This window comes from Epinephelus lanceolatus, chromosome 1 (assembly GCF_041903045.1).
Source record: "Epinephelus lanceolatus isolate andai-2023 chromosome 1, ASM4190304v1, whole genome shotgun sequence".
Lineage (NCBI taxonomy): Eukaryota > Metazoa > Chordata > Actinopteri > Perciformes > Serranidae > Epinephelus > Epinephelus lanceolatus.
In genome coordinates, this window is record NC_135734.1 from 43,170,536 (window position 1) to 43,193,444 (window position 22,909).

The 22,909-nt window shown below is 41.4% G+C and overlaps 2 protein-coding genes across 2 annotated transcripts in view; one reads left to right on the forward strand and one right to left on the reverse strand.

The window, feature by feature from the left end:
* Window positions 1-1,389, forward strand: part of cenpp (centromere protein P) — a 131,523-nt gene extending 130,134 nt beyond the window's left edge. The window contains exon 9 of the mRNA XM_033625809.2: window positions 629-1,389. Within this exon, the coding sequence (XP_033481700.2) occupies window positions 629-759 (131 nt within the window). The 3' untranslated portion in view covers window positions 760-1,389. The remainder of the gene's footprint in view (window positions 1-628) is intronic.
* ippk (inositol 1,3,4,5,6-pentakisphosphate 2-kinase) lies at window positions 841-21,824 on the reverse strand. Its single transcript, XM_033625806.2, has 14 exons — window positions 21,573-21,824; window positions 19,915-19,974; window positions 14,348-14,443; window positions 13,106-13,172; window positions 12,823-12,941; window positions 12,222-12,311; window positions 11,233-11,291; window positions 10,930-11,002; window positions 10,362-10,514; window positions 9,776-9,896; window positions 7,446-7,581; window positions 7,211-7,313; window positions 6,735-6,826; window positions 841-6,121 (listed from the first exon to the last, which is right to left on the reverse strand). The coding sequence occupies exons 1-14, from the start codon at window positions 21,651-21,653 to the stop codon at window positions 5,869-5,871; spliced, it is 1,503 nt and encodes a 500-aa protein (XP_033481697.1). The 5' UTR covers window positions 21,654-21,824; the 3' UTR covers window positions 841-5,868.
* Window positions 21,825-22,909: the final 1,085 nt, after the last annotated feature.

A 22,909-nucleotide genomic window follows, 5' to 3' on the forward strand; every position in this document is an offset into this window, starting at 1 on the left:
TGCAAGAAAGTCGCCACAGACACCCGTCACCACGACTCTGCTATACAAAGAAATACAGATCTTTTCCTTGTAGTGATAGGCTTAATCAGCACTGTAAATGTTTATTTTTTATTTTTCAGTTAATCCTATTTCTCTTTAGAATGGCAATCATAATAATATATCATAATTTCCTACAATCCTAGGTAATACCTATAGACTTTATTCAATGAACAGTTCAAATCCCCAAGATTTTTTTACTTTTAAACATCACAAAAAATCAAATCCTCACATTTGAGAATCTGGACCTTGCATATCTTTTGGCATTTTCTTTGCTTGACTAAAACTAAAACAATCAATCGATTATCAAAATAGTTGCAGAATTACTTTCTGTCAAATTGACTTATTATTGCAGCTCTTCAAGCAATTATTTAGAATTAAATAATTGAAAAGTGTACAAATTGGCCTCAGTCTCCATTTTCCCTTCACAAGTACCAGCCAGCAAACTCTGTGGATGTTATCACATTATTTGGAAATTGCAGAAAGTGTTACCAAGACTTTAAATTAATTTCACAATTTAATTAAAGTTAATTTACTTCAACACAGAGATGAGAGGATATTCACTTTGTCGTTCCTCTTTGTGTTTCTGCAGCGCTGCAGTTGTTTCCCTCTCAGGCTGTAGGCGGCGCTACTGAGGCCTTTCAGAGCCTGCTGAGGATTTTGGGACCTGAAGCCGCCATGGAGGCCGTCATCATGGCGATCAGCCTCTCTCAGGACACATAACTCACATCTTCATCTCTGTTATACCCACATAAAGCTTTTATATTCTAACATGTCCAATAACTGACACACACACAGTGACGGTTTAGTCTCTTAGAAATCTTTATTCAATAGAAAGAGCACGGCTGTGACACATGTAACAGCAGAGCTCATTGGTCAAAATCTACAAAAATAAATAATTTAAATACAAAATGCAAGACAGCAGTGTCGCCTTTGTATTGTCAAATAAGTTTTTTTCTCTCAGCTATTTACACACACGCAGTTATTATAAGTCTGTAGGTATCACAGTGCTGTGATGTTTCTGCAGGCTGACGCTCAGGCAGCAGGCGGAGGCAGAGGCAGCGGACCAATCAGACTGCTGCTCACCTGTCAGGGCTTCGTCTCAGAGTGAGGACAAAGTTTGTTTCCTCTGTAAACTTAAACCTAATCTTAAAGGCATTTATTTTAAAATGTGTCAGCTCTATGTTTTATTGAGCCCCAGTTTGTGTCTCTCACCTTTTAATATCATCAATTGAATCTCCACCCAACAACACTTCTTCCAAAATTCTTCAAGGTTCTCTACCCAGATGAAAAAATATTCTATTGCTGCATGATAAAAATGTTGTTGGTTTTTTTTTTTTTAACTTTTTTTTTGCAACTCACAACCTAATCTACAGAAAGATGGTAGCAAGAAATGACATATCTTTATCCACCTTATACAACATGAACCAATACGACGAAGCAATCTCAACTCAGAGTCCATTTCCTCTCCTGTTCTGGAGCTTTTGACCTCATCACACATCCATCTCATCCATCTTGACTTAAACGTTCGACAACTAACACACTTTAGCTCCTGATAAAGAGTGTATTATATAGTTGATAGCTCCACAATATTGGATATTGGATTTTTTGCCGATATCTGTTGTGCCAATATGTAACAACTCATTTGACCAATAAGCGATACCGATGTCGATATATTTTTTTCCCCACCTAATTTCAGTGATCATCACGTCTCTTCTGTAGTGAATTAACATCATATTATGCATGCAGACTCGTATCATGAAGGCCCACCAGCAGATGGAGACATGAAATTGTATACTTTTCAATGTATGTGACGTTATTCATTGCTCAAAATAAGAAAACGCATGTTGGCCAATTCTGAAAGCCAAAAGCCAATAACGACCGACACTGATGACGTGCTGAAATTACCGTCTTTGTCGGCCAGGTCTTTTAACATAACTGAACGCTAAATTAACGGTTATAGTGTTGCATTGTCAACACTGTATTTTCATGCTGCAGTCATACAACCTTCCTGAGCTGTCTGATAAAACCCTCATAAATCTGAGAACGTGTTGAGACACAAACTGCGGCTACTTTTTCTAATGATCACACTGACAACATTATGAAAATCACGTGTTCAGATGAAGATGAAGTTGATTGGATGTTTTGGTGTTACATTTGTAAATTTTAGAAGTAAAAAAAAAAAACAAACAAAAAAAAACATGGAAGTCATGGTGACATCAAATCTTTGTCTCACTCAGAGACAATATCCCACCGTCCTCCCTCTTAACTCCCATGAGCCTCTGCTTTCCTGCTGTGCTGCCTGTTGCATCTTTAGTTCAACAGTTAGAACGATCAGTGGTTGGTTCAGTTCACTGCTGTCCACTCTCCAGCCTTTTAACTCCTCCGTCTCCCAGACAACCAGGCATCTAAGGTGTCAGTCAAAAAAGGGGGTGACGTGATTGGTTAATGGTCAAATCAAGGTCCAGGGTAACAATGAGTTGAAGAGAAATCTGATTGACAGACTAAAATCTGTCTTTTTTTAATTCTCTCTAGTGTTTGGATTTAACAGAGTTGTTGACCATGTGACCCTGCTGATAACTGGGTGGACATGTGATTTACTCACGTCACAGAGATGTTTACTTGCTGCTGATAAACACGGCATTCATCACCTTCTGCCTGATGTTTGGAGATCAGAGCAGAATGTGAGGGATTTACTGTCGTCTGAAGTTTCAGTCTTGTAGTGTGATTTGTTTGAGACGTTTGATTGGCCGATGGAGGTGGTGAAGGTTGGAGAGTGGACACTGTAAACAGGAACTTAAGTCAAGTGTTACCAGTTTATCTGAAGCCTCCGTGAGCGCTGCTGGTTAAAGAGGACGATGACATCACCAGGAGAGGAAACAACAGGTTTGGACCTGATGACACAAAGACCCGAGATAATCCGAACACAAACAGCATCTGGACTTAAGTCCTCAAAATGAAGTCAACACTCGTCTGATGATGGAAACAAAGAGCCGGGTACAAGTTTCAATTCCTGGTGACATCACCGCCCTGTCCTCAGAAACCTCCCAGCGACTCCTGAACGCATCGTTTTGCAAACATCAGACGACCCTGTTGAGCTTCAGATCGGGTCGTCAGGAGTTCGAGGTACTGAGAGTTCACGGCTGCGTCCACAGTGGCTCCAAAACTGATCCGTCAGTCTCGACCGAGACAAATCACAGCAGATCAGTCTCAGATCTCAGCTGTGAACGCAGCCTGTAACAAATTGAGTTTCTCAACACACACACACACACACACACACACACACACACACACACACCACCACCACCACCCTCCAGTCCTACCACAACATTTAGGCACACTGACAAACACACAACAAGCCACTTATGGCACAAAAACCAGCGGAGCAGCAGCATGAAGCTCGGCCTGTCTGACGAGGACCGCTCTCTGTTACCCAGCAGCCTTTGCTCTGGTGGGTCAGATTGATCTACAGTAGATCAAACTGAAGAGACAGAAAGCTTCACTTCAAAATCCTCTGTTCTGGCTCTGCTTCCTGCTCTGCGAGTGTACGGTCACATTAGTCTTCTGTTCAGTGAAGTCTGGTAGCGTGATGACACACTGCATCAGTGTTTCTATCAGCCAACGGTGTGAAATCACAGGTCAATGGTGAACTGTGACCTGTGAGTCCGCACCAAACGGCAAACTCGTGGCTGTTTTGATGGTTTGAGTTTCAACTGTGAAGAGGAGATGGAGCAGATACTTGAAGTATAATGTAACCGTACCTTTACAAAGCTACGTATCTGGAGTGTTAGGGCCAATCCCCACTGAAAGCTTTTTAGAGGCTTTTTTTAGGTCCATTATTTGTTAAATTTACCAATCCACACTGATCCTCCGCATTTGTTAAGCTTCAAGTCTATCTGTGTCACATTAGTGAAGGGTAATCTGCACATGTAGTTGTTAAAATCACACAAACATCCTTTAATCGATGAGCTCCCAGTCTGTCTTTCAGCTTCAGTAAACTTCTGCTGTCAGTCAGCCAGGTGAAAGCAGGTTAGCACAAAACTAGTCAGTGTGGATTGGATAACAGAACGCTTACACTCCACTCGTATCTCACCTCCAGTGGGGATTCCCAGTTAGACCACTACTAAAATGCTTCTAACAAAACACGATGAATGTTGTTCTGACAACAGTAAAGGTTAAAATAATGTGCTTTTTCTTTTCAACACAAAAGGAGGTTTTATGTCAGAACAGAAAAAGGCAGCTGGACAAAAATGTTTTAAGAACCCTACAAGAGCAACATGGTCAGAGGTCCCAGCTGGACCTTAAAGGGTTAGTTCACCCAAAATACCTAAATATAAACACACAGTACTAAGAAGACTACAACTGTATAAGCTAGTGCAATCCAATACAACGGCCCCGTCACTGTGTTACCCTGAGCAATCATAATGTTCAACTGCTAATTTAACTATAAGCTAATTACTGAGGTGTTAGATGGTGTGTTGGTGTACTGGACTGAATTATGAGATCTGCCCCCCTCATGTTTGTGAATGGGGTGGACGAAATATTAGAAATACCTGTCAGTATAATAAAACCTCTCTCTGACAGTATCAACAGAAAATGAACATTTAAACTTTAATATGGACAAAATTTAAGATTGTACTGTTGTACTGGATTGCATTCTATTGTACAGGTGTACCTAATAAAGTCGCCAATGTGTGGTTTTTCTCTTTCAGTTGAACTTCTCCATACAGACTGATTTTTTTTAAAAAAAAAAAAAAACTGTATATAGTGTAATCTGTAAATTATTGTGGCTGAGAAGAGGATAAACAGTTTTATTTGGGTAAACTGACCCTTTACCGACACTCCGCTCTCGTCCCTGATAAAGAAAAAGTCACCGACATTTGACCTTCAATCGGCACAAAATGCCTGATGAGAAAATGTGTTAACGTGCCGCTAATAACTGAACAGGAGTCAAACAAAACAAACGAGGAGGATAAGCATCGCTCGCTGTCACCTCTCAGTTCTGGTTCATGAAGGTTTTCAATACAACACAACGCTGCATCACCTGCTCTCGTTAATTAAATAGTTATGAGATGATCAGTGTGAAGAGTTGGACTGAAAACCTCCTCTGAGTCCAGCAGAGAACTGAGACTCACACAGACCCTCCTCTGTGGCTGTAACTATGGTAACCAGTGTTTCTGTTACCATAGTGACGTTTAAGAGAACACCAGTTCAACCTGGACAAACATATTGGCTTCGCCTCGGTGCCAACTCTACCTGAGGCCCCGCCTACATTCAGGAAATGACATCATACGTACATCTACGCTCACAACCTGCATTACTCTGCATCATTTTCATTCTCCTCTCTTCTTTCCTCTTCTCAGAGCTTTATTGTCAGCAGTGTTGCCACGGAGAATGAGAACAGTTATGCTGTTGCCATGACAACCACAAAAAGAGTCCTGTCGGAGGGGTTAGTCCGAACTCTCATAAATATGAATTATGACAGAACGGAACTGTGATGTTGGGGTTCACCTCCTGACAGTAGCGAGAAGTTGGTCGCCACAGCAACACAAAAAAAGTCTTGGATCAGTAACAGAAATATCTGGAAGTCACTCACACATCTGGTGGTTGAGTGGTCACTTCCTGGAGATTTTAAATTTGCTGAGCAGCAGCAGACAGAGCTGACACCTGTCGACATGAGCTGAGTGAAGACAAAGTGCTGCAGGGAAGTCTCCCATCAACAGCTTTGGTCTGAAGTGATTCTCGACCTCTGCATCAACATGGCGACTCCGTTTGAGGCATCAGCGTGGCATCAGTCTTCGTCCTTAGGGTCGTCCGGCTCTTGTTAGGTGTTCACACAGGGTGAAAGAGCAGCGTGCAGTCCTCTCTCTCTGCAGCTGTGAAGATGCCAGAGAGCGGTGGCAGAGAGCCCTTTGGCAAGGTTCCACCAGTCCTCAGGTAGCAAGAGACGATCTTCTGGTCCAGGCGCAGCTGGCGGGGGATGCTGTCAAACGGTTTCGGGTCCAGATCCAAAATGGAGACTGAGTAAGAGAAAGCAGGAGGTCTGGAGGAGAGGAAGTCCCTGAGCCGCCTCTGACTGGAGAGACTGGGGGAGGAGGAGGAGGAGAGCATTAATGACCAGGAAGAAGTGAGTCGGAAATGTTTTGGTTTAAACGTGCTGAGCTGACGTCTGGCTCCACCTAGTGGACTTCATCAGCTATTACACAATGATTCTTTACAACACAGTATATGAGGTCTGTAAAGACCAAAATTTATGAGTGTTCAATTTGTACTGGCACTTCAAAATTTCTGGGTTTCCAGACAGATTTTTTTTCCAGAGGTCAGATTGCCAACTCGGAAAGTCATAAGAACCCCAATAACGCAACCTCTAAATCCAATATGGCTGCTGCACACATCTTCAGTTGTGAAAGCTGTAGTAATGTCCTGTTTAACAGCACTTCTGTTGTATTTGTGTCTTACTAAAACATTTGCAGTCCTGACCAACTTCTATCTGTGAACATGCTGCTGCAGTTTTTAAATGTCTAAAATGCTAAGTAATACATTCTTAACTCATACTGCTAACAATGGCTGACCTGACCTGAACTGGCACTGCTAAGAACATCTTGGTTTTCGGACTTGTACTACAGACTGAAGGTTAGCCTCTCACTTAATGAGATTCTTCTAAGTGATTAACATGCCATCCAGAGCTTAACTCTTACCCTTCATCGTCCTCTTCTTCCTCACTGCTGGGCACCAGGGCGACCATGATGGAGCAGTCCTTGGCTGTCATGGCGACGCGGTACTGGTGGACCTGAAGTAAAAACACAGCAGTTAGACAAACAACTCTCTTTAGGCTTTTATGTAAATGTTCAGAGGGTGGAAAACCACTCCGAACTGGTAACTGATTTACAGAAAAGAAATTGGCAGCTATTACTTTGCTTCCACTTTCACTGCAGGACCTCACTTGTTCCTTCTTTAAAAAAACTGTGTTTTCCCTCAGTCTGTTATGTGGAACTTTACTGCAACTACTTACGTGGATATTTTGTTAACAACAACAACGTTCTCTGGGATTTTTTTTAGCTCAGTGTTTGTACTGATGATTTATCCAGTGTGTATTTCTCCTACAGACAGTCAGCTGACATTAGGAGAAATATTACAGCAGGGAACCAAACATTAGGTTCTAGCTCTGTCTCACCTTGGCAACAGCGTATTCCACAGAGCCGTCATCCTCAGTCGGACATTTCTGCAGCTTCTCCAAGAAGGCCTCGTTGTACGGCCCGTCCATCTGAAGACGAGTTCTAACACAGACACGGACAGGAAGTGATGCCAGAGATAAAACCGTGCCTCTTTATAAGTAATGGGCAAATGAGATTTATCAAAACTAAAAAGTTACTACAGTTTTTTTCTGATACTCTCTAACCGTGTATTACCTCTCCTTGGGGAAGTCCTGCAGGTGTTGCTCCACACGGCGGTACAAAGGGTAAAGTCCCTCAATGTCCAGTGTGTCCAACATCTGAGTCTGAAGAATCCTGAACAAAACACTGTCGCTGGGTAAACCCTGAGAGCCTGCACACAGAGACAGAGAGGGTGGTCATCTTTTCTGTTCTCATCAGGTCAGAATTCTGGTTTACTTTAAATGCTTCAATCAGGAAGAATATTTAATGTCTCCTTCAGTATAAAGGAAACATGCACAAAAAGAAACGAGTCAGGTTTTTAGTTTCACATATTTACATACATTCGGATGTTGTGAGCAAAATGTTTGTGAAAAGACAAAAGTGCTTCTTTCAAACCGCAAACATTTCTGAGGGAGGCTGCCACATAAGACAATCCTTTCTGAGAGAGGAGAGACAGACGGATCTGTCAAGACTGGTCGGCGGAGTTACAGTCACAATTCACATCAGCACAAGCAGCAGCATCATGTAGTTTTCCACAGCAGCTCTGTGAATTTTATTAGTCCAGTTGAGACTAAAGATTTATGACTGGACAGGTCAAAGCTTGCAACTACTAATATGCCATTCTGCAACGTTCTGACAACCTGCCAGTTTACACCTATATAGTCTCTCTATACAGACTCTACATTCACTGAATGTAGAGTCTGTTGGCAAACCCCGGAGATCTTGCCTCCGGAAGAAGAGCGGAAGAGCCCTGGTTTCCGGTTGTAGGCTGTCTGTAGTCCGCGTGATCTTGACCCATCACGTTTGAGCCAGCTGCAGTTGTTGCCAGGCTAAACGGTCCGTGCGGTGAACTTACAAGGCGGAACATAATTGGCGTCACTGCAAACTCTGAATCCATCGCAATGGTTCAGCATATTTACTTATATATAAACGGAAGTCGGAAACGGAAATTCGCCTCCTCCGCCCAAATCAAACCGGAATGCCAAAAAATCGGGGGTCTGCCCCCAGAGGCTGTATCACCGTCTGCCGGAAGTCAGACGCTGAATACAGCCAATGGGTTCCAAGAATGACACCTATATAACTGTCACAGCACCTCCTTTCTGATGTTACAGCCTTTCAGGCTTATTTTATAGCTGAATACAACTTGTATCTTGTTAAAATATGAATGACAATAGTAATAGAGAGATACTTATCTTGTTCTGTCTGTATTTTACTTGTTATTTGGTTTTATTTTTATGGTCTGTAAGGTGACCTTGGGTGTTTTTAAAGGCTTTAAATGTATTGTAATAATTATTACTTGTACTGTACTTGTTACAGTTGCATTTCTTGTAATAATGAAACGGCAAAAACAAACGAAACAAGTTTCAGATAGATCATAGTCATAACAAATAGGCCAAAATAATTCAAATAACCTGCGCTGATAAATAAGTCAGTGAGTGTGTTTCTGTGTGACACGCACACATACAGTGAGGAGCAGCAGCAGCAGCAACCCACCGTCAAACACTGACAACATCCTGAGGAAGGAGAGCAACATGTATCAACTGCCACGGGGATGTAAATAAAATGGACTCAGGCTCAGCAGGGATGAAGGCCGAGCGAACACACAACCTGACAGGTTGACCGATTTCTCTCCAAGCCAATTGGCTGTTGAAACAGTTGACATGTCTTACATTCTAAAACAAGCCGCTGGCTATCTGACAAGCTGAGTCGCAGGTGACATGATCAACTGGCTCGAGTCGAGCTGAGACGACGCAGTTCACACCACAGCAACGTTCTAAATTGGTTTAATCTTGTTGCAAATATTTAGTCTGAAGTGGGCTTTTGTCTTATAATCATTATTAAGAGACTAGACTTAAGGACAAAAAAATAAAGTTGTGCTAATAATGTTTAATTTTACAGTCTGTGTATTGTGTGTTCAGTAAATTGAACTTAATGAGCTTCCAGATTTAGTAAAGCTCAAACCACAAAGTCCAAACCGACACCACTGTAATACACTTACCAAATTCAATCTGTTGAGCCTTGAAAATGTCAGTGTTCTCTGACACACAGTTAGTTTGTAAAACACCCACAGCTTAGCCGCACCCGCTTTAAAGGCTTTCACTACACACTGCTCTGAGAGAAGCAGAATTACAAAGACCTCGTCACCACAGGCGGACTTTTTCATTAAACACACAAAAAACTGAGTTTCCTTCCGTCACATATTAAAACTTTCACAGGTTTTGTCCCTGTTCAGACACAGGGTTTGAGAACTAGCTTTTGTATGTTCCCTGTCAAATAAATTGTTCACCTGTTGAGTGAAAATCACTGAGAAAGAAACAGAAAACTGTCAGTCAGTAAAACAGACTGGGAGACGGGCAGGTTCTTACCGTGGCGAATTCTCTCCTTGTTGAACAGACTTGCTTCACAGAAGCTCCGCCCTTCTCCTCGTCTGTCTGTCACCACCCCTCCATCCCCTCCTCCACCACTCAGCAGGGCGTTCACCAGGACCTACAGACAGACAAAGAGATGGTTTGACCAACAGAGGTGAGTCTTCATAATCAGTTTAAAGAGTCAGGATCTCTCATTTAAACTTTCATAACGGATCAATAGTTGCAAAATAACTTACATTTTAAAAAGTCAAACACTAACCTGACTAGAACTTCTACATTTCTAACTTCAACCCAGGGTCTTTAAAAAGAGACAAACTTTAGACTGACACTGTGACACCTGTTGTGAGTTTCTCTTCTCACATCTCCACCTGACTGAGCCGTTTCACATCTGGAAAACACTCCAAGTTTGTCTGTTTTGCTCTGACACTGAGACATGAGCAGAATTTGGTCCACTGGGGACTCTTGATGTTAGCATGGGTACGTTTATAGTCTACTGCTCAGCTGCACAACACCAATATATTTTTACTTTGAATTAAAAGTGTGTATAAACCCCTTTACACAAATATTTGTGTGTTGGTTTTACCTGGATGAAGTCGTTCAGGACAGCTTTGCTGTTCATGTGACTGTTGATTCGGTTGTTTCCGTACAGGAAGTATGGTCTGAGATGATGCAGCAGAGAGTTCAGGTCCAAGGAGTCGTCACTGCCCTCCTTACTGCTGTAGATACACTGACCGCCCTGAAACACACAGAGACATTTGAGGATGAATTTCTTAAAATATTTGTCACAGCTTTGGTTCAAAATGAAAAACTGAACTAGGGGATCTAGGTAGTCACAGTTTCTGGAACTTGAGTCATCTCAAGCTGAGACAAAGTTTCGAGAGTCTGGCTTATTCTTGCGTCAGATTCTTGATCAATAGCTCTGCATTCTGAGCCCCATCAGTCATTCAAATACTCTTTATTCCTTTTCCATGTGTCACAAGTTACATCAGCACCATCATAACGTTTGAGCAGAGTGGACCACCTTCACTTTACACTTCCTGTTCAAATCATTGAGTTTATTCCTCCACTCAGGGGTGCTCCATGTTTTCTGTTCTTTAAACCAATAGTTGTGTTGCTGATGGAGTTGGACAACAGGTGCGGTTGTGTCTCACCTTGAAGATTTTGAAGTTGTTCTGAGGTTCTTCTATCAGGTGTCTGATGGCAAAGTGCATTCTCTGTCTGTTCCTGGACAACACGAGAAAAAGACAGAGAACATCAGAGTCAGCTGTAGAACACTGAGGCAGCTTTTCTATCAGTCACTAAATCTGGAGCGTGGTGGAAGGATTTGTTGCTGAACTGATGTATACAGTACTGTTATCACTGTTTACATCACCACAATATAACTGGTCATATGAGTTCCACACATAGCTCAAGAGCACTGTTGATGGTAACGGTAGTAGCTGCGGTAATCTCACCCTGAGAACAGGTCTAGAGGACAGTACAGACTGCGTCTCTTCCACTTCCCATTGGCCACCTGGAGAGACAGAATACAAGGTGACGAATGAAGACGTGAAAGAAAGGCTGATGTGATGAAGTCATAGAAACATTAGTTTTTCTGTAGTCCAATCCAAAGATTCTATGTAGCTACATATTGATTAAATATGTATCTGCCACACTGATATAGCAGCTGTAGATCACTACATTTTACACATCTTGTTTTTCAAGAGCTGTTTGACCCAAATACTGACGTCCTGATTCAAATAACATTTATAAGCTTAAAGGTCCAGTGTGTCAGATTTAGTGGCATCTAGGGGTGAGGTTGCAGAGCTTGAAATTCCCTTGTGACAAGCATGTAGAAGAACTACGGTGGCCGATGCAAAACGGCAATGGCCCTATCTAGAGCCAGCGTTTGGTTTGTCTGTTCTGGGATACTGAACAACAACATGGCAGACTCCATAGAAGACCTGCTCCATATGTTGGTATAAACAACTTATTCTAAGGTAATAAAAACACAAGGATTCTTATTTTCAGGTGATTATAAACAAATGAAAACATACTTAAGAATTTTATATACCATTTCAGCCAATAGATGCCCCTAAATCCTACACACTGGACCTTTAAATTATGAATTTGACGTGACATTTCAACATAGGAATGGGATTAATGACAAGATGTATTGCTCTGTTTCCGTTGTTGGAACTACAGAAACACGCGGCCCACTTTTGAGTGTACAGTGGTGACACAGAGTGGAGGATCTTCCCTCACAAACAATCTTTAATCAGACAATTACAAACACCCTATGCAGAGAGCACACAAACCTGACAACAGACAAGTTTAGTTTAGTTTTTTGGTCTGCCATCAAGTTACAGCTGACATGATCTGTGACGGTCAGTGAATAATAATGAGAGGCTGTTGTACTATAGTTGGTGTAGCTGTAGTTCCTCTGCACAGTGGCTGTAGTTACCTTGTAGTGTTGGTGCATGCAGAAGCGACACACTTTGGTCTTGATGTCTTTGCTGACATGTTTGGAGGATGGCAGGAAACCACATTTAGGCTACAAACAAAACATAAAATAGCATCAGCTGAGTACCACTCATGCACCCACGGTCCGTCATGTGATGTGTTGTTTGGGTGAGGGTGATTCACAGGCAAACAATTCTGAAACTGAAACTGCTTCTCGGGACAAGAACATCATTTTTTACCCCTTTAAAAGTTTTTTTTGGGGGGTGGAGTTTTTCCTTTATCCGCTGTGAGGGTCCAAAGACAGAGGGTGCTGTATACTTTAAAGGCCTCTGATATTGGGCTATATAAATAAAATTGAATTAATTCATCTTTAATCAGATCTGGAGTTTTATTACTGAGATGGAAGTAAAGTTAAACCCAGGCTTATTAAATTAAAACCAGGCTGAAATTTATTATTACTTTTGTGTATACTTCTTTACTTGGAATAAATGTTTCCCCTTTCTTTTATTAAACAATGTTTGTGCCACTATTCAAATTAAACTGGGCGAAGCAATTTTATGCAAAAGATATCCACGTGTGTGTGCATGTCTGTGTGTGTGTACCTTGATCTCGATGCAGAGTGGAGGAGTGTGTGTTGATGGGTGGAGTGCTGGAGATGTCAGGTTGGGCAAACAGAGAGCACAGCCGCTGTAGATGTCCATCACCTTATCACAGCGCCAGGCTGACAGACAGACACACACACACACAGACACACACACAGATCATTTTCAGTACTCATCTGACTCCATACAACAAAAGAAGTGTATTTCACAAAATGCTGAACTGCTCCTTTACTAGATTTTGATACCAGATGTTTCCCACAGAAACAAAAAAAAAAAGTTTTACCAGGTCTTTGATGTTGAACTTTGATTGACAGTTGTCGTACAAACTCCAGCGGCAGTTTGACCACTTCCTGTGGAGAAAATAAGGACAGTCACGTTAGTCCAGTTTGTGGACGGAACATGTCCAAACATCTGTCTCTGCTGCAGCATCTTGGTTTCTGTTTTCTACTGTATGTAAAGTAATGTGATCCACTGGCACTGTGCTGGTCATCAGTATATTATGAGGGGCATAACGTACAGAGCCAGCTTTGATCGTGACTTTTTTATATGCTCTAATTTTGACAGGCAAATAAATTGAGCTGCTGAATCTAACTTCCATCTGATACTTAAATCTAAAATTAGGCACCATCTGACCCAGGGAGATTCAGATTTCAACAATGTAACTCACTGTTTTTGTGAATGTCTGCTGCTAGAAAGTTCCCTGATTCATCACCCAGGTCTGATTATGCTAAAGGAAAAAAATAAATAATAATATATGCACCTTTACTTATTTTGAAGTGCAAAATTTAACAGACTTTTCCCGACTTACTCAACCAGGGAGGTAAAACAGTCCCAGGCTACAGTTACTGGTCACAAACTTGCTTATATTGAAATGTATCCGTCTGGAGTTTTCATTTTTTTAGTCTGGCAGCCATTGTTGTTTGTTTCGTACTTGTCTTGTTTGTTTCAGCATCAAGGAGAAATGTATATTAGCCACACCTGAATCTCTGGGCGCATTCACACCGGGAGAGTCCGGGGAATTCAGTCTGATTGGGCGGGGAATGCTGAAAAATTTCACACCTTCATTTGGTTCGGTTCACTTTCACACTGCAGTTTTTAAAGCGGACCGAACTGCATGGACAACGTCACGCAGTTACAACAGCTGCTCGTTTTGGGGCGGTACTGCCCGAAACGACCACTGACCCACGGTCCATCGATTGGCCAGGACAGAATAGCACCAGTGTGAATGCTTCCTCTGACTGTAATATCAGGGGTTTGGTTGCATTGTGGGTAATGCAGGCACTGGGTTTTGACAAAAAAGAGGAATGTGTGGTTTAAATAAAGACACTGTGGTTCTGCTGCATCCATTTTAACCCTTTTCGTTCATCATAAGTCCGACAGTGTTTCAGCAGTGTAATGTTAAGTCAGTGAAGCATGCTTTTAATGTTCTGTGAGATAGAGCGTTGATAAAGTGATAAAAGATAAGATAAAAACAAAAACCTTTTACTGAATGACATCAAACTGTGTAAACACAACAGTGTCTTACCCCACTGTGGATGAACTTCTCTCCCAGCAGGCTGCTCATCACATTGGAGCTGAAGTCAACAATGTTCTGGATCTGCCGGAAGGCCTGTTCCACCGTCTGGAGGACAAACACACAGATAGACAGACCGTGAGACAGACAGGTAAAATATAACCTGTTCTGAGTCATGAGATGTACTGTTGACAGAGTAGTTATTTGAGTTATTTATCGTCTCTTGGACACAAAGAGGGGGGTGTGGATGTTTCCAGTCACCTCTCCATTAGCGCTACTTAATTCTTGTTTAAGTTATGCTCTTGTGGTAATTTTGCAAGTGTTGCTGGTGCTTTTTGTGGTCGGCGTTGGATGGTGGTGGTGGTGTGTGGCTGCGAGTCAGTTATCCAGGGAAGGAAATCAACTCACCAGTCTGCAAACTCTCTCTTCCTGCTGACTTATGATAGCTGCCTAGGTCGAGGTTCTCAAATGTAAGCATCAGTAAACATGAAGGAAAAGATGGGCACCAGTCAAACTAGCATCCTGTTAGCCATTGTACAGGCGTTGGATATTAAACTGGAACGACCCGTGCTGCATGTTTTCAACCAGCTATTAGGAACTGTAATATCCTTTGACTCAACGAAACTTGGCTAAATCCTGGACAGTACCACTCAACTAGGAAGCTCTTTCACTATATGCCAGTCTGACAGAGCTGAGGACTCTGGAGAGAGTTGTAGAGGAGCTGTGTGCTTTACAGTGAATATATACTAGTGTGACGGAGGAAAAGTGAGGTGATGTCCTGTATCTACTCGACCACTTCCTGTGTTCAGGAGGAGCGACCATGCAGCCATCTTGTTGCGGTCAACATATGTAAACAATCAGTGATGCATGCCCTTAATGGCGCTAGAGATGGAGCCAACCTGTCTGAGTCTGGTGCACGTTCCAAGACACCATCCTTGACGTCACTGATGACATCAGTGAATTCTCTGAGTCTGCGGTGGATTGACTTTGTACAATAATAAAAGCAACCGTACACAAAATTACAGTTGCATCATTCCACATCCAGAGACCAGGAATTACCAGAACCATCCAGGGTGCCATAAATCAGGGGTGCCCAAACTTTTTCCGTGGGAGGGTCAAAACTGAAATTTAATGGTGGGTCACAGGCTAAAAGCAAACACCTGTTGTATTGTTTTGTATTGTTAAGGTGCAAAATGGTGCTAGGATCCCGAGTTCCCTTATGTTTTTTTTTTTCATCATTTACTTTTCACTAGAAACATCTGACGGGCCAAATTGAACCCTCTGGCAGACCAACTTCTGCGGACCTCACTTTTGGCAGCACTTTCAAAAACATACACACAATGCTACCTGTCTAGAGACACGGGCAATTATAAAGCAGCAGCCTACTGTGTCAGAGGAGGGAAGAAAGGGCAAAATCACAACGTACAAGTTGAGGGAAATTATAGGATCGCACTTCACGGAAGTTGTTCCTTGTATGACTTCATACGACAAACAAATGACTAATTAATTGAATGTAATGTCTCTTATTATCTGTCCTCACTTAAGCAAACAGCAACATCCTAGGTAAGCAGAGCATTGTTCCAGACCTGAGACCCACAACCCCATCACTCTTTTATTGATTAAAATGGTTCCGTTGTTTATTAACTAACCAGTGTTTCCCTGGTTGGACAAACAATCAGCTGCTCTGTAGACAGTATGAAATAGATATCATCTTCCTACATAGCTACAGTGCTACTAATCTACATCACGTGTAACCACATACATATTTTTTCCATACTGGGATCCTGTAGGAATGGTGACTAATTTTCTTCCTCACCGCTGACTGGTCAGGAGTTGGTCCTTTCATAAGTTCTGATCTGCAAGTCTGAACAGAAACTGTTCCTTGTGTATTTGTTGTGTACCAGCAGTTACCATGGCAACTATCTTTGTAGGGGGAAAAGACAGGGTTAAACACAAAGTCAGCTGGTTGACCAGCAAACACTGGTTTGTAAAGCTGCCCCAGGATTTCTCTTAAAGTACAGAAACTCCTCAAACACCTAATATTTCATTTCTTTATCTGTTTGAGTAATAGATTACTTAGAAACACTCATCAGTTTTCCTGCTGTTGCTACAAATAAAACTCATATAAACAAACCTTTCAAATTTTTATACCTTTAGCTGTTGTTTATTGTCGTGAATCAGCCTCAGAGTGTTGGCAGCCGATAAGCAGCTCCAAGTTTATTTGAATTCAGGGTTGGGCGGGGCCATACTTTAGTTTACATGTGTATCAAGGACGGTCCCTTCAAGCCTTTAATCAGACCAGGATGTAAGGTCTGCTGCTACTCCACTGACAATAAACAAAGCAGTGACCAAATGGAGCCCTGTCCTGCTACACGCAACCATTACACTAAACTACACTGCCTGGCCAAAAAAAAAGTCGCCACCTGGATTTAACTAAGCAAATAGGTACGAGCCTCCTATTGGATAATTACTGCATGGGCGATTATCTTTCAGCTGGCAACAAGTTATTTAACCCCAACTGGTGCAATGAGTTGCTTCTCATTTCCTAAACAACCATGTCGAAAGACACATCCCGTGGTCGTGGAAAAGATGTTAGTCTGTTTGAGAAGGGTCAAATCATTGGCATGCATCAAGCAGAGAAAACATCTAAGGAGATTGCAGAAACTACTAAAATTGGGTTAAGAACTGTCCAACTCATTATTAAAAACTGGAAGGATAGTGGGGACCCATCGTCTTCGAGGAAGAAATGTGGCCGGAAAAAAATCCTCAATGATCGTGATCGGCGATCACTTAAACGTTTGGTGAGATCAAATCGAAGAAAAACAACAGTAGAACTCAGGGCTATGTTTAATAGTGAAAGTAAGAGCATTTCCACATGCACAATGCGAAGGGAACTCAAGGGATTGGGACTGAACAGCTGTGTAGCCCTAAGAAAACCACTAATCAGTGAGGCTAACCGGAAAAAAAAGGCTTCAATTTGCTAGGGAGCATAAAGATTGGACTCTGGAGCAATGGAAGAAGGTCATGTGGTCTGATGAGTCCAGATTTACCCTGTTCCAGAGTGATGGGCGCATCAGGGTAAGAAGAGAGGCAGATGAAGTGATGCACCCATCATGCCTAGTGCCTACTGTACAAGCCTGTGGGGGCAGTGTTATGATCTGGGGTTGCTGCAGTTGGTCAGTTCTAGGTTCAGCAACAGTATGTGCTCAAAGAATAAGGTCAGCTGACTACCTGAATATACTGAATGACCAGGTTATTCCATCAATGGATTTTTTCTTCCCTGATGGCACGGGCATATTCCAAGATGACAATGCCAGGATTCATCGGGCTCAAATTGTGAAAGACTGGTTCAGGGAGCATGAGACATCATTTTCACACATGGATTGGCCACCACAGAGTCCAGACCTTAACCCCATTGAGAATCTTTGGGATGTGCTGGAGAATGCTTTGCGCAGCGGTCAGACTCTACCATCATCAATGCAAGATCTTGGTGAAAAATTAATGCAACACTGGATGGAAATAAATCTTGTGACATTGCAGAAGCTTATCGAAACAATGCCACAGCGAATGCGTGCCGTAATCAAAGCTAAAGGTGGTCCAACGAAATATTAGAGTGTATGACCTTTTTTTTTGGTGGTGACTTTTTTTTGGCCAGGCAGTGTAAGTTTCCATTGTAACCCTGCTAACAGGTATGAACCACACCTTGAACTTCATCCACTCCAACATCTGTTTTCTCCTCTCTGTCATGGACTTTATCAGGATTATCATTAGGACTACTGACATTTTTCTTCACTCCGTCATCAATCTGAGATCTTGCATCACACAGCTCTGTTGTTTACTATAAAACCAGTTTAACACCTGCGTGTGTCTTTGGATGCAGCACGAGATCATCGTTTGCAGCCACGAGACTGTTGTTTTAAGCCAAGAGTTTTATTTCATTTGGTAAAGTAGTGTTATTTTATGAAATATAGTGATTAAAGATTCACAATAAATACGTATTTGTGTAAATGTGGTTTGCTCTGATTATTTGACAATGGTACATTTATCGCTTGTTATTTCACGTAGTCTAGTCTCTGCAGCCTCTGTATCAGTTTAACAGAAAGTGGAGTATCTACGTTTGATGGCACTGAAAATTAAACTGTCAGGATTTATAAATACGTTAGTATACCATGATACCATGATATCATCCAAGCCTACTGGAATTGGGTAACCCGAGCCATCATTCAGTATATGACAGTCAGCAGTCAGTTAGTGTGGGGAAGTAAACTTTGAAGGAATACTTCACCCACAAAATGAGCATTTACATATCAGGTTTTCACACTGTGTCACCTTTAATTCGAGAAAAAACTTTTTTCTTGCATGTATCCAGTGAACAAAGAATCCAAAAAAGGCAAACACTGTTGATTAAATGAAGTGACAACAGCAAAACATGTGCAGTAGTTTGCCTTGCCGTCATCCCCTTATGACCAGGACTGAAAGTGGAAGCATAGAAAAGTTTCACTATTAGTCCTGGTCAAAAGGGGCTGAGGGCAATGCAACGTGTTTGGGAGGCACTGAGCATATGACTGGATACATGAGACTTGGTTTATACCACATGAGTTTTGTGAACAGATGTTTTGATATATTTTTGCTGTTGTTAAAAGCGTCCCGGTTTACTTCAATTTATCAACAATGTCCCCCATTTTTGGATTCTTTGTGCACTGGGGGCATGCAAGAAAGACATAGTTTTCTTTAAGGCAACGCAAGATGAATAAGTGGTATAAAAATGGTTGTTTTGTGGGTGAAGAATTCCTTTAAACACTGTCATTTAACAGTTTGTTCATTTTTGTTTGTGTTTTTAAAATTAATGTTTTACATTGAGTGTTTGCTCAGCTGTTACAGAGTGTCTCTGGTCAATCAGGGTCACCGTGCAGAAGCCTAAAGCTTTGCAAATCCCCAATGATTTAATAATCTTCTACAGTGCGTTACTTCACACTGCACATTTTCAATCAAATGACCAGTTGTGACTTGAGAGCTCACACCCAACTGTGATCAATTCTGTCAGTTGAAAATTCCAATAACATTTTATTCAAACAAGATGTGAGGTGTCCCCAAAAATATTGATTAAATAACAAAAATAAGGGCTTTACCTTGTATGATTCTAATTACCTTGTACAAAAAATAAGAAATAAAGAAGGGTCGGGCTGCAGATGGTTGACAGATGAGACAGTTTGGTCTGTTTTGAAGTGAAAACTAGTGGTTCAAGTTCGGTTGACAATATGCTACAACATCTAAAAACACCACTACAATAATATCTAAACACATAATGGACGTCAGGTTACAGCCAATCTAGGGGAAATTGAGCCTGACAGTAAAATTGCTGGGGATGAGCACTTTTAGGGTTAAAATTGGGGTATACTGTAAAGTATCTATTAGAGAGAATAGAAGTTCAAATTGCAAAAAAATAAATGTAATTAACAAGCACACATAAACTAAAAGATTCCCAATACTTTCCCTGTGATCAAGATGTTTTACTGAGCATTAATTTGAACCAGTCTTCAGCTTCAAAAAACACCTGAGACACACAGACTAATATTTACCTGTGGTGGATTTTCAGAGTTCTCGGCCGGATACTTGAGCAGGCGTAGAACTCTGGAAAGCTGCAAGAAAAGAAGAGAAGCACAGTTAGGATCAGCGGAGCCTCAGACCTGGATTCACACCTGAACTACTGGGCAGGGTCGATCCAGGAGCATCTCCATGAGATTCCTGTGGGTAGGTTAACATAATGATACAGCTCATAAAGTTTTCTCAGTGTTTCCCAGAAACAGTTATTCCACTGCAGGTTGAAACAAGTGTCTCTGATTACAACTTTCAAACATAATGCATCATATAACGGTTACAACACGCAACACTGACTACTTCAGTCAGTATTTGGGTGTGTTTCAGAGAGAACATTAATTCACCTGAGAATATGATGACATAGCAGATGTCAGGATATTCCAGCAGTGAACATCTACATGCCCCCCTAAAAAAACACAACACTGAGAGAAATAAGGTTATGCAGGAAACCAGACAACATGGTTGAATGCATTGCAGTAACCTGGTTACTGTAACATCCACATTTACATGCAGTCGGTCAGTAGTCAAATCTCTCTCCTGCCCTGCCTCTCCTTAGTTTTGAACCACTCCTAAATTATTTGAAGTGTAGTGGACATGTTTTTTGGTGACTTCTGCAGAAGGAATTTTTCCCTTCAGCTTGAATTTGTCAAACAGCCAAATGTTCAGTGGTGCAAACTGACTTAATTTTGACTTCTTGAGCAACTTAGTTTCACTTTTAGTCAGACTTTGATTTGAATAAGAGGATGTATCTTTGCCTGTCTTCCCTGGAGATCGTCCTGCACCTGCTAACGTATAAAAGAAAAATAATTACAGAGCTGGTATGAACAAGAAAACTTATCTAACAAAGTGAGGAATTGTAATAATGCAAAGTGAAGCACAGATGAAAATGTATATTTCTTTGTGAACAATCAAAACCCCAAGAAAGCTCGACAGTTCCTGAGCTGATTACAACACTACTGCTGTGATGTCATACCCTCCTAACATCTCACCAATTGCTCAATAACAACATGACCGCAACGGTCCCGTGAATGAGACTTTCCCACAGGCGATCTGGGGCATGTCAGTGGATTCACCACCCTGCCCTGATCAGTCCAGCTCCGGATTAACCTGAATAGAAGTGAGCTCAAAGACTAGCGGTCAGCCTCTGAGTCTGCTAACAGGCAGGTCCCGTTAGCTAATGTAGCCTCCCAGCAGCCCGTTAGGATCTTACCTTTTATGACCTAACACCACCCGGTCAGTCCGTCACCTTGACTGGACTTAAATCTATGTGTTACTGCAAAAAAACCGGGGTGTTTTAAGCTTTGTTGTCGCTGTGTGACGATCTTTTGTTATTGGTTGGACTCATTTGAACTCTTAGTTGTTGGCTAACAAGCCGGCTAAGCTAGCAAACACAGGCTAATAGTACCGATGATAGCTAAATAAAATCCTCATTCCTGGCAGTTGACATGTCACCCTTCAGCTTTAAACATACTTTCCAGATAATAACTATAAAGTTTCCGTCGTCAGCAACACCGAGGCGATGTGTATTTAACGTTAGAAAAGTGTGACGCGGGCGGTGGGTGTCCTCTCAAAGCTAAATTCACACTCCTCCTGCTTTAGCCGAACTTGGGTTAGCTTCGTGTTAGCCTAGCCTACTCACCTGTACGTGTGAGACCACCAGGCTCTTGTTCCCCTCTCCGTGATACTTCCAGTCGTTCTCGTCCATTTTGTCCAGTTCCATCACACTCACGACGACACACTCAGCTCCCGTTAACGGCCAGAAAGTAACACACGACGGCACAGGAACATACAAGTACTCCGACTGGTACTGGCTGCTAGTGGTAACTCCGAAGTACCACAGGAGCGACTGACTTCTGCTGCTGCTGCCACTGCTGCCGCCCGGCCCCGGCTGACCAAGTTACTCCCACCAGAATACCACTTCCGCCTCTTCAAAATAAAAGTCCCATAAGGAAGTTGGCCTAACTGACCTAACGGTTCTTGGAAGAAAGAGACACGTCAGATCTCAGAGAATGAAGCTGAGATATTTTAAGAAATATTATGAGAATAAAGACTTTTTGAACAGAGAATAATAATTATATTATTATCATCACTGATAATAATAATGGTAATAATAATAATAATAATAATAATAATGTATTGTCATTTAAAAGCCCATTCAAAAACTAAAACTGACACAAAAATATAGTTGTCTTTTTTTTTGTTTAAGAAATAAAACGTCCTCCTATGGACTGTTCTTCACCTATCAGAGGAGAGTGGTGGCTGGAGTGTAATTATTATCATTATTATTATTATTATTATAATTATTTACTTTACCTGAAGCTACAAACATTTTTCCTTGAGCCTCCCTGAGTGACTTTGGAATGCATGACCCTTTCTGCACCATAAATTACCTATTAAACTTTTAACATTTGCCCTTTGATGTTTAAAGTTAAAAATTAAAAGTTGAAGATTTAATCCTAGAGTTGAAAAAAAAAGCCTTGGTTTTTCACTCTTGTCATGCATGCTGGCAAGTTAGTGCAATCATTTTATTTTTTAAATGAGACATACAATAGTACAAGTACAAACTTTTTTTGATCATTTCTGTTTTTTGGCTTTTTTTCTGGCAATGATAAATGGTGCAACTTTGATGATTTTTTTAAGAAAATCATGCCTTCAAAACCCAAAGGTGGGATTGGAAGGCATTTTTTTCTTAAAAATCAGCAGTAAAATATTTACTTAACACAACCATTTACATTTGTAGGCCCCTCATTTAAGCCAAAATAAAAAGTAAAACTAAAAGAAAAATAATTTAAAAAAAAAAAATAAGCCCCTCCCTTGTGCTTAAAAATTATTTGGCCCCCTCCCCTCTATAAATAAAAAACATTCCCTTACAAGAGGAAAATTAAAAAAAAAAGTTTTATCAGCACAGAGGCGTAGGCTATTACAAGAAAATGACATCTTACAATAGAGGCTACATATGATACTTTGAGGTTAAGT

Excerpts from the sequence above, each read along its gene's own strand:
- ippk (XM_033625806.2), bottom strand. The coding sequence starts at position 21,653 with ATGGAACTGGACAAAATGGACGAGAACGACTGGAAGTATCACGGAGAG. Across the intron at positions 13,173-14,347 it reads AGAAGTTCATCCACAGTGGG|GAAGTGGTCAAACTGCCGCT; the intron begins GTAAGACACTGT and ends TTTTCTCCACAG. Across the intron at positions 10,515-10,929 it reads ACAACTTCAAAATCTTCAAG|GGCGGTCAGTGTATCTACAG; the intron begins GTGAGACACAAC and ends TGTGTGTTTCAG.